The following is a 12,171-nucleotide window of genomic DNA, read 5'->3' as shown; positions in this document are numbered from 1 at the left end:
ATAAATTTCGACGATACATGTTCTGCATTCACCTGTTGCAGCTTCTGCGCTGCCCGTGCTTTCGGCCGGTGCGCTGTTGGTCGTCGTGCCGCTAGGTGCGGGTGCCGCCGCCGTGGTGTTCGCTCCCGAGGGCACAGCCGACTGTGCCGGAGCGGCTGTCGGCTGCTTCGCTGGCTTGGCGTGTGGCTGCTTCGCTTGCGCTGGCTTGGAAGACGGCTGCTTGGTTGAGTGCGGACGCCCCGGCGTGCGTGCAACAGCCAGCTCAAATGTCGGATTGCGCACCAGCCAGTTGGTGAGGTTCTCCGGCGTGGGCGTCTGGACGCCAGCAACCAGCTTGCCGGAGCTGCGCTCCGTAAACATAAGTCGCCGCTCGCCATCGAGCTTGGCTGCCTGCAAATTTTTTTCCTCGTTCAGGGGCTGGGAATACCCAGTCGCGTTGTTGTAATTTTTGAAGCAGATAATATTTCTTTCTGGAGCAAATTGAGGCAGACAAATCCTGATTTTGGAGTAGTCTGTAGTATACTATACATATCATTATTGAAGCAGTCTGGATCATGCAAATTTTAATTTAGAGCAATATTCTAATTAAGTGGTGTAACAATAACAAAACCTTGTATTCTGGAGCATTAAAGAAGTGTTGTAGTGCAGCCTAAAGGCATCCTTGATGTTACTTTTGTGTTAAAGGGACACTAAAGAAAAATACTAAGTCACGCTAATGTGATAAATTAGTGCCTGAGCATCTCTAAGGCGTCAATATTGTCGCGAAGAGAGCCTTAATAAATGAGAAATCGAGCTAAATGCATGACATGATTAGACTCCCCTGGGACATTCAACCAGTCGCCCGATGACGAAAGCATTCCTCAGTTAAATTCTGACACTAGTACTCAAGCACTCGTGGCAAAAAAACATCCTCGTATTGTATTACAAGGTGAAATAAAATGCTACCTGTCCAGTTCCATTTAATGTTTAGAAAAAAGAACTAATTGAAATTACTGTTAACAACGATGCAGGCGGTCGAAAGGTTTCGTTTTCACTCGACTCTGTGCTGCCCACGCTTTCGCGTTTCAGTACTTTCCTGATCGCGACCTGCTGCGGTGGTTTTGCTGGCTCGCGAAACTCGCACAAACTGCAAGTAGCAGAGTATTCAACTTCTATGTGATGTCGCGGAATGCCCGAACGGTCTACGCCACTTGACCAAAAAGCAGCTGCAGCGACGAATCTGCCGCTCTGTCTTGGCTCGGTGCCGCCATCTGTCGGGCGCCGTTTTACACACCGACGACAGCATGGACGGCAGCAAAGGGCGTGTGCAATGTCCCCACTCCCCCGGTTGGGTGGCGGGAGATTCGAATTTTGAAAAAGGTATTCGGACCCTTTAGGTACAACTTTCTCGAAAACTAAGTATTTTCTTCGCACGAAACAAGCGTTATGAGGTTTCATGAAAGGTATTTAAATAGTCCACGTTGACTTAGTATGTGCCTTTAGTGTCTCTTTAAGTGCTGGTGAAGTGGTTGCAGATGTTTTTAACAGAAGTTATGTAGAAGCTAGGGTTAGTGAACAGCACAGTGGTTTTTCAAAGGCATTTCTAGGTAATGCAACAGCACCAACTAGCTCAAGAGAAGACAAGAAAGTTTATTATTATTGTCAAGAAAGTATTACAGTTCAGACCACTTGTAATATAACTACCTATAGTTCAGGATTGGATATAATGCAGCCTTTTCTGACTCCCATTTATCGACCGAACTCAATGTGCACACATACTGCTCATAGAACTGCTGCGTATGACGAAATACTAGTTACAGTTAAACCTCGCCATGACGAAGCCGGTAAAATCGGCAATTTCCTTCGTCATATCGAAATTTAGTTGTACAAAAATTCTGCTTTTAATGCAAATAAGCACGGCTGCCAATAAATTTTTCTTACACAGCTGCAGGATTTTACGAAATATCGGGCATTCGAACAAAAGCAACTTTGAATGAGCAAGTAATTAGTTTTGATGAACGTAGGAGTCGGCGACAAATGATAGTTTCATGCCACATCGACGATATCTTCAGATCGGCAGTACTAATTAAGCAAGCCAGCCACACTTTCACCTGCACGCCACCACCCGCGGCTGATAGCGTCGCTCGCATTGGGATGGCGCTATCGGGAAAAGTGCCGGCAGCGGGGCAAATGCTTCGTTGGCCTTTCGCTCAAACGGGGCACCGAAACTGAAGATTATGCAACCTCCAATACTAAACGCAGGGTGTCCACCAAGTTGACATTTCCAGATTCCCTGAATGAGCCAGAACTTTGTTTTATGTCAAGACGGGCTGACACCATGTTGCCCGATGCTGCCACGCTCTAGTAAGCATGTTGAAACAAAAAGAATGATTTAATCCAGTTTGGATAGTAAGGAGTAATATCTATTTTATTCAAAAAGAGAACAGAAAGAAGGTGATAGTAAAATGCACAGCGGAAAAAATGGTAAAACCCATTCCGAATCGAGTTGAACATTTTCAAATAGGTACGAATGAAAAGGAGATGCCTACAGAAGCAAATATTTTCGAATATGAGCTATTTCTATCAACTGATAGCAAGCTCATCGGTATGAGGCCTGAACTTTGTCACCACTAAGATTCTCTCTCAGCAGTTGGGAAGTCAACCTCAACTGTCCTGACATACTCTCAGCCCGTACACAATATCTCAGTGTTGAGTTTCACTGCTTTAAAGTGTTTATTTTGGTTTGGATTAGAGACACCTGCATCTTGGCGTCAGCCAACACTGTTTTCTTGAGCTCAAGCTCCTTCAAAGAGGCGGCGGCACGCTTCCTTTCTTCTTAATTCTTCAGTGCATCGGTCCTTTCTGTTCTCATCCTCCTTCCACCACGCGTTTGCCCCATGGATCACTTGAAGCATTCGCTTAGTCAGTTGTACAGTCAATGTTCGATTTTTCGGACTCTCTAGGGGGCTGCGAAAACATCCGAAAAAAATGAATGCACGTCTTTACCTCTTTTGTTACCAAGCATATTAAAATAGATCCTCGGTGATCAATACTTTAGATTGCCGATTTCGACATGTTGGAGCCATTTTATCCACTTAAGACCATCCAGTAGTTAGTACAGGCACTGAACTTTCAGAATCCAAAAATTTTCGTGCTCCGGTGATGTTGTGATTTTTCATGGACCTTTTTGCGAATGAATGCGCGTATGTTGTAGCGAAAAGAGGTGTGGCCGTCACCTTCTGCCGCGCTTAAGAAAAAATCATGTCACTCCCGATTACACTGCACCAGCATCAAAATTTTGTAATCAAATGACTCCCAGTAAGTCAAGAATTAAATTATATTGCCGGCTTTGCCGTCCGACAATGCTGAGCGGTATAATTAACCAAAAATGACGCCAGCTGTTCACTAGTGAGCTTTGGTTTGGAGTCAGAGTCGTTTTATTCCACCAAAGTGTATTTCTGAAGGTCTGCCGCATGTCTAGCACGTGGACCTGGCATTTTCAACCAGTTTCCAAGGGTAACGGTTTCGCTCCTCTCGTAACATTCAGGCAAGTGGCGCTGCCGGTGCCACTGTGCAGCTATTGAAAGTGGCTCCCATGGCGTCGTCCCGCATGGCTGCGTCGCGAGAAAAGCGTCGTGCTCGAAACTATGCTGCACCCACACTTCAATTTAGTAATGCGGACTCGAGTTATGATTCCGAAGGTGACAGCAAAGCAGATTCAAGCTCTGACGGCAACAATGTTTTGAGTCAGCATGGGACATCTGCAACTGTTCACCGGCAAGTTTTCGTTAAGGCCTTGAGCAGTCTCCTTCCTTGTGCGCACTTATCTGCAAATCTTCTTCCACGACCCGAGAGCTCTCCTGATTATCTTCAGGGTGTATACTTCGCTTGGTTATGATGTGCTGCCATCGGCAGCAAAGAAACTTCCATTCACCCCAAGAAGGCCACCCGTAGCACATCTCGGCCTAGCACTGCGGATCAGCGCAAGACAGTTTGCAACGGCGTGGGATTTCTTTCTACTCTCCTCTGCAGAAGTGATAAAGACAATCTGCAAAAATGCAAACAGATATGCTTGGATGCATAATCTTTTGGTTGCCCAGCTACGCTGAGAGCGATTGGTCCTGGAAGAGGTGCATGACTCTAGATGAAGTGGTCAAGTGCGTTCCCTGGACTTCTCATCAGACCATCCTCAGAAGATGCCGAAAAGACGGAACTGCAAAATGTGTTACGAGGACTGCAAAGATGAACAAATACCAAACATTTTGTGGGATAAGTACGGAGTGCACCTATGCTTCAAAAAATCCAGGAACTGCTTCACCGCATGCCATGAGCAATGAACTGGTCTTAGTTTCTATTTTGTATCCAAGAATGGCGGTGTATTAAGCATTTATTTTTTTCAGACACTATTCCTCGGTTATTTATCTTTGAAATGTATATTCGGAATTTCCCTTGATATTAATGTTTTAGAAGATATAATATTTTTATTGTTTTACCTAAAAATATTTTGTTTCGCAACGTATGTTTTTGAAAACAGAATTTTATTATGCACAACACGCTACGCTGCAATGTGTGCTGGAATATCATTTGTAGTGGTAAATATTTTTTGTCGGAGACCTATACAAACTACCATTTTCTCGCACACGAAAGAGTTAATGGCTCAAATTGCCACAGGCACGTCCGACAAAGCTCTTAAGGCCTGCCAGTACACTTATTAGGCACATCAGTGCTCGTACTGTGACAGGAGACTGGGGTGCACACGTGTATGATTAAGGAATACATACTGTGTCCCGTGACAATTGCCCCTTCCTATGCTTGTTATGCCTCATCGCGTAACATTTTTCTATTGAGGCAAAGCTAAGTTTCGGAGACTGGCATTGTGCAATGCACTGTGCTTTGCGAGCTTCAAAGCCAATCGAGGATTACCAAGGCGGAGTCAGTGCCATTGCTGACAGCGGCGAATTCTTTCAATGAAAAACACGGCACTGCACAGCATGAAGCTAGTGAACGTAGAAGCAGCTAGGCCTAACGTTGTGCGGTGGTGGCTACAGCTGCCAGTGGATCGGCATGCGAGAGCACCGGTTCGAGGTGGCGAGACAATCGAAGTGGCCGCGGTGGTCACTTTGATGAATGCCATTTCAGACCTGCGGTCAGGGCCATATACATTGCCTCTATGGAGTACGTGGTGGTGCTGCGATGCCGCACGAATTATCGGGCATGTCCGAAAAATTGGGCTTCTGGAAAATCGGTCGTTAACAAGTCTGGCAATACCTTGTGCCGACGTCACGGCGTCAACGACGATTAGTTGTGATTCGTCTGTTACTGGAGCCAGCATTAACACGACTTTCGTTCCCTTTCAATAAAATTACAGCTAATTTTCCCTGATAGAAACACAAATTCCCTGAGAATTCCCGGTTTTCCCGGCTGGTAGACACCCTGTAAACGCACAGTAAGACAGCTTACATGGTGCCATGCCGTCTCGACACGCCCACTCTTAGCACAGGAGGCAGATTACCTCTAAAGTAGGGTGCGTGGTTGCATATGTACTCAGCCGCGCTCACAGCCATGTGCAGCCACAGCCAAGATGCGTTCCAAGACGCCTTTTTCTTGACTCCTTCAGGCATGCACCTTCCTTTGCCTCTCACCCTTTCAGTTTGCAATTATTGATCGTGGCGATCACACTATGCAGCAATGAGATTGACGCAATACAGTAAAACCTCGTTAAACCGTACCCGCTTAAACAGTAGTTTTGTTTTAAAAGTAGTAAAGTCAAATCCCCGACTCAGTGGCCATTAAACATAATGTGTCCTGTATCCGCATAAACGGTACCAACTTCTTGCGTACGCATCGGTTAAAACGTAGCGTTTCCACTTTTCGTCGCGCAAACACGGCGGTGCGTCGTCTCCATCGGGCGGCCTCGGTAGAACAAGCTTCAGAGATCGGAACAACGGTCTCCAAGCGCCCTGTGCGTTTGCGCGTGAAGCCACATCAACATCAACATCATTTCGGCGCCGTGCCTGAGAGCGTTGTGGCATCATGCAAGCGGGGACTCGCGTCATGCCGAAGCTTGGATAAAGAAGACGCCGGGTGCTCAGCAAAGAAGAAAAATCGTGTTATTATTTTTATGCGCCTAATTGAACCACCCGATCCTTGGCCAATCCCCCACTGTGTGTGGCATTTGGAATGCGAAGAAGTTATTCGGCAGCGCTGCTGCGACCGCGAAGAGATGTCGGCTACAAGGTTCGACTTTTCGCCTCTGTTGTTGCCGAAGTGACGACTAGCGACAGTGATGAGGACTACACGGGAAGCGACAGCACGGGCGATTCAGGCCCGACAGTTGCAGAAGCTGCGTGTTAGATCAGCCTCATGAATGTAGTCATCGTGACGAGAACAGCACCGGCAATGAAAAGGGTGCCCCGGGACTTCTACAGCACTACCGCGTGCGTGCACGGAGAATACGTAACGCCAACGAGGAATCTGCCATGCGAGTGTTTGCTGAGAAGAGGGGGCTGGCTGAAAAGATGGCACGCAGCTTCAGTAAAAGTTTGAGGCCGCTGTCGTCGTGCTAGGCTGCCGCAGCATCAAATGAAAATAACACTTTTGTTGCGCGAAGTGAATAAATACTGCATTTTTCTCCCTTTCATTGCACTCTCTCTAGTTCCGTGGGCGATCTCATGCTATTTTGGTTAAACAGTGCTACCGTTTAGCACATACTTTTTCCGAGCTCCGGCCAACTACGGTTTAACGACTGTATCAGGATTTGCGATCACCGCCATTGTGGGGTTGCACACTGTGACCAAGAGCAGCTGTGATTGTGCTGGCACGAGTCAAAACAAAAAGAAAACAAAAGTATGTTCGCACACATTTCTGCCGAACCAGCACCTGCACAGCCATGTGTCTCGGGGAGGCATGGACAAGCGCCAGATGTCTTCGCCTGCCCTCGCTTGTGGCTGAGGCCCCAAGCTGAAGGAATGTCGCTTAAGACCTGTCGCTACCTTTAGTTTTATTCAGGAGGCTAATTGGGCACGTGTGTTCGAGCCCACTGGCGGCCAGATACGAAAGTTACTTTTGCATGTGATCCGAGACAAACGGCACAACGGCCTGCACCCCGCCGGCGACCTTATGCTAAACCAAAGCTACTGATCTGGCGCAGCGTGGTAAATTTTTGGTAATTTTTCGGCTTTTGGCGCAATTTGCTTGAGTGTCAGAATGGTGCAATTGGCACAGAATTCTCACACCTGCCCGTTTACTGCTACCGCTACCCATGAGACAGAACACAGGTCGACACAAGAGGAGACATGAGCAGCACTGCCCACTCACCTTGATGGTCTGACTGGCATCATGCACATACTTTGCGATGCAGTCACGGCCACAGTACAGGCCAATGCACTCGGCCTTGCGCTTGCACACCAGGCATTCACGTACTACTGGTTTGGGTGCAGGTGCGGCCTGCATTACAAAGACGGCAACAGGTCAGAAGCAGCATCAGTGGTGAACACCGCATAATCATCACGGCAGTGGTGTAGGGGATAACAAGGGTCTACTGTAAAGTAAGCGAAAATATGGTATAAAAATTAGGGGTGTGCGAACACCCAATAAGTAGACTTCGAATCAAATATCTAATTGAATGAAGAAAGAAAAGCCAAATGCTGAACATTAGCAAAATTTTCACAAAATTTAATGCTTACAAGTTTTGAGCAAGAAAACATGGTGCTACACATGCTCGGGGAGTCTCGTAGCATTGCATAAGAATGTGGCAAGCTATAAGTTGTGGGGATGCGTGACTCTCATGCCTCCCCTGAGAACTAGCTTTCCCGCATAGCTCGTCTCCTGCAGGGCGGCTTCACCCGCCGCGTGGCCTGGCGCCCGCGGCGGTCGGAGTGGTTGAGGCGCAGTGCGGGAGATGGCGTGAGTGTCGTGCTGCTGCAGGGTTACTTGGGCGCCGAAAGGGAAGGCGCTTGGTCTCTTTGGGGTTCGGGAAGCGAGCGGGACGGACGTGCCGCCCGCGCGTGCGCCGACCATGCTTCTGCGAGACCGTCTCGCGTGGCCGCCTTGGACACCATTGGCGTGACCGTACACGCAAACGACCAGGCGTTGGGATCCAGCATGGGGCGAACATATTCGCTCGCAATGCGGTCGCGGTAAGTCGGACTTCTAGATTTGTCGCGCGCCCATCGGCATGTTTTGGGGATAGCAACTCGGCTAGCAGGCATTGATCTATGAAAGGTGCAATAAATGCCCTTGTGATTGTTTGCACTACTGTGTTGTCATTCCTTTGTCCCAAGAGCACGGAGGAGAACCCCAAATCTCCCACAAAGTAGCCTGTGTACATAGAAAATCAAGATGTACAGTATGGTCTACTCTTACTAAAGGTAACACCAAGTTAGAATGCCAGCACCGATTACAGCTCAGTTCTATGCGAAGGTCCGCAAAATTTTTTTTTTAATCAATAGAATTTCTGTTGAATACAATCAAGAGCATTTTTTTTTCACATCTGAAACTAACGAGTTTGTGACGTCCCGTTGTACTGAATACCAGTGAGGTTCTCAGTATAACACTGTACCTGTGTTCTGCAGCAACCATTTATTTATTGCGCAGAAAGTTTAGCTTTCCACTTTATCTCCTAAGTACAGAAGGGCTATCCCAATTTTGTAGCAGGTGGGTTACTGTAAGGTTAATGCCTGCGCAACATACGAAAGGACCGTGCATCATGCGACTTGATCACCATTACACATGTAGGTGGTGAAGAACACTGTGCCAACAAAGGCAGCCATGGCCGACGCAGAGCCATTCTGCAAGCAGCAGCGTTTGGCCGTCGTGCGAGCGATCTGGCATCGGGCCGACGTAGAGTGCTTGCAGTGACAAAGCCCGCCATCATGTCAGCCAGTACGGCCCATCTGCAGCATGCTCGCTGCTTTTTTTGTGCCAAAAAAAGACGTGAAACACTCACTTGTGCTGCACTGAGCGTGATGGGCTCCGTAGTGCACGCGACCTGTGGCACTGCACCACAGAACACATCGAACATATTGAATATTCGAAAAATCCAATAGCAGACATTCGATTCACGAATGGAATTATTCAAACGTTCGCTATTTGATTCGGTAATATTCGAGTATTCACACACCCCTGCAAACAATACAATCTTGATGCAATGCATCCACGAGGCCAAATATTAAACAGCCCAGACACTCTTATAAGATTATCATTTAGAGCTTATTTAGGAGCTATCCAGATATTCTTCTGGCATGGCTGGGCGCACAAGTGATCAAGATTAGAGCATTCCATTCTCTCTATTCATGTCATCAATGCCAGCACTAAGATCCTTCTGCCAACTCACGGGCTTGATGGCTGGGGCCGCAGGTGTTCCATGCTCCTCAGCAGGCTTCGGCTGATGGGTGGGCTGATGGGTGGGCTGGTGGGTGGGCTGATTAGGGGGCTTGGGGTGGCCTGCTTTTGCGTGGGGACTCTTGGTGTGGTGGGCCTTGTCCTCTGACGACGACTGCCGGTGCAGTTCCTTCTTGGTTGCAACAGCCACAGTCGCACGGTTCTCACCTGTGTTTTACCAAAGAAAGGAGCTGAGATTAGTAGTGCTTACCGCCAGTAGTGCTTACCCCAAGCAAAGTCTTGCCTGGGCGTGTAGGCATCAGAGTGCTCCACTTTCATTGAGGTGATCAGAATTTAAAACAGCAAAACCACTTTTTTTAAAATAGTTTCATGGCAAATCAACCAGCCGATTCACAACTATGTCAGGCCATGTTTCTGTCGTGCATTAAAAGGGATTGAATTTCAATCTACAAGAAGACAACAAAGTCAACAGATTTTTTTGAACATGCCTCATAATTTGGATGCCTTGACGGTACAGTCACAAACACTATAGTGTCAATGCACAAGGGCATCCGAAATTTTGGACGCTGAAACACTTCACTTTCCAATTTCCTGGCCTTCTTGCTGCAACTTCAAGTTTGAAACGGCATTAAATGAGGCCACCACCACTACCATTTTCATTATCTCGCACAGTAGAATCACCGCTCTCGCACTCCAATCCGCTGGCAGCTGTAGCCACTGAGGTAAACCTAGGCCTAGCTGCATCGACGTTCGCTACCAAGCTTCCTGCTGCTTTATGCCATGTTTTTCATTGAAAGAATTTGTCGCTGTTGGCAAAGGCGCCGACTCCACCTGTCATTTTTGTGGATGGCTTAAAAGTGTACAAAGCACGACAAGGGTCAAGTATTGAATAATGCCGGTTCTCAAAAGTGAGCTTCGCCGCAATAGCGGTGTTAAGTGGTGAAGCTCATGCTATATATATATATATATATATATATATATATATATATATATATATATATATATATATATATATATATAGTGAAATGGGGCCGCTGTCACGGGACACAGTATGTATTGTTGAAGGGGATACAGAATAAAAATCCAAGAATATTGAGAGAGCACCACAATTGCATTCCAAAGTCACGATTGCTCTTGTATATGGTCATCACGAGTTATTTTTGAGTGGATGGCCTTATTTTTTGCCGCTCTGTGAGCGGCCACTGGGTCACACACAACGTGCTCCTGACAATAAGCCGGCGGATCTGACGTCACATCTACCTTCAGCAGCGACGGGCGAATTGAGTGGCTGTGCGCTGTTTTGTTTTCCCAGCGTTGCACCGTGCACAATGCTAAGTTCTAGTGAGAGTGATGGCATGAGCGGAGATTATGACTTCGATGAGCGGCCTACTGAACGACAACACACGATAAAGGCATATGCGCACGATCTGTCCGCTTCATCTGGCAACAATGACGACCCAACGCAGCAGTCCCCCTCTGCGGTGCTGAGGGAGCCTGGACCAGCAACCAAGAAGTTGATCAATAATCTAAACACAGAGTAACAAAGCTTTTATGCACAGCCCAAAGAAATGACAGCTACAAGGAACACAAGTGGCGAGAAAGTAACATATACCTCAGCTCAGCACATTTCTTCTGCGCCAGCTAACATGCCCGCTACCCCGTTGTTTCATCGCAGCAGGGCGCTCCTTCCTTGGTAGGAGTGAGGTGACATCACCAGTATCACGTAGGCAATATCTTTTTTTTTTTTTTTGTCATCGCTGCAGACAATGTGAATTTCGATTCGTTCGGGCAGAACTGGCCAAATATCTGGCTCAGAACGTCATATAATCAAGAAATTTCTGCCAAACGGCACCTCTGCACAAAACCCCAGCGTGGACAAGCCAGTGGTTTACGGGAGAAGCATTCACAAGAGGCATGCGAGAAAAGACTAAAGCTGCCTGCCGTTTTCATCATGTGCATGCAAAAACGGTATACAAAACCACAAACGCCTTTTTGCCTTCTCTTTTCAAACGCGCCTCTGCCACCTTGTTGCTTGCACTTCCTTGAGAAAACAGATGGCACACCGTCAGGCTTGAGGAGCTGCCTTTTCAATGACACCCCGAGGCTCCGTATCAATGCCGGGCTTGTCTCGCAATCGCTGTCCTCAAAGTGGTCGGAGCAAGGAAAGGAGGAGCTTGACAGCATCCACGTTAGGCGCGATGGTTGTGCTGCTCGAGTCCACATTCTGCGCAGCTTCTCATCTTTCGGAAAAGAGCGGTACGGCGAGTCTCGCCCGACAATACTATTTCGGCACCCTCGCACGCAGCAGACTCTTGGCATTCTACAGCGTTGACACGGCTGCTCCTCACATCAAACCACAATACCACGAGATGAAACGCAAGATTCTTGAACAGTTCACACGAGGAAGCGGTACGAATTGGACGGTCGAACAACAAAGCAAATGTGTCGCAGCAACATTGCCCTTTTCACGCGCTCAGTGTGGGCGATCACTCACAAGAGGCGGGAAGCAGTGAGGCAGGTAAGTGTGACACTATATCCGGTTCTGCCGGAGCCTTCAGAGGAGGCTGCTGGGTGCAGAGATTTGAGAAATATTCCTTAAAATAATTACTTTTCGCTCATTTCTGCTGAGAGAAAGTGTTCTTTTGGTCACTCTCGATGCAATAGCCATCATTGGATCAAAAAATTTTGGCGACATTTTTTATTCTGTATCCCTTTAATTATACATGCGTGCACATGCCATCTTCTGTCACAGTACGAGCGCCGATACGCCTAATCAGTGTTCTGGCAGGCCTTCAGAGTTATTTCAGATGTGCCTGTGGCGATTTGAGCCTGAAGGACATGCATCCAATT

The 12,171-nt window shown here is 47.5% G+C and overlaps 1 protein-coding gene across 3 annotated transcripts in view; it reads right to left on the bottom strand.

Annotated features, from left to right (window-relative positions):
* The window catches only part of pps (protein partner of snf), a 136,648-nt gene that overhangs the window by 42,528 nt on the left and 81,949 nt on the right, over window positions 1-12,171 (bottom strand). For all 3 annotated transcript variants that reach the window (XM_050177883.3, XM_050177884.3, XM_050177885.3), the window contains 3 exons: window positions 9,314-9,528; window positions 7,297-7,425; window positions 33-390 (listed from right to left, as the gene is read on the bottom strand). In XM_050177883.3, coding sequence (XP_050033840.1) covers window positions 33-390; window positions 7,297-7,425; window positions 9,314-9,528 — 702 coding nt within the window. The remainder of the gene's footprint in view (window positions 1-32; window positions 391-7,296; window positions 7,426-9,313; window positions 9,529-12,171) is intronic.

Source organism: Dermacentor andersoni, chromosome 4, assembly GCF_023375885.2.
Source record: "Dermacentor andersoni chromosome 4, qqDerAnde1_hic_scaffold, whole genome shotgun sequence".
Lineage (NCBI taxonomy): Eukaryota > Metazoa > Arthropoda > Arachnida > Ixodida > Ixodidae > Dermacentor > Dermacentor andersoni.
The sequence above is the reverse complement of the archived record's forward strand: the minus strand, read 5'-3'. Positions and strand labels throughout refer to the sequence as shown.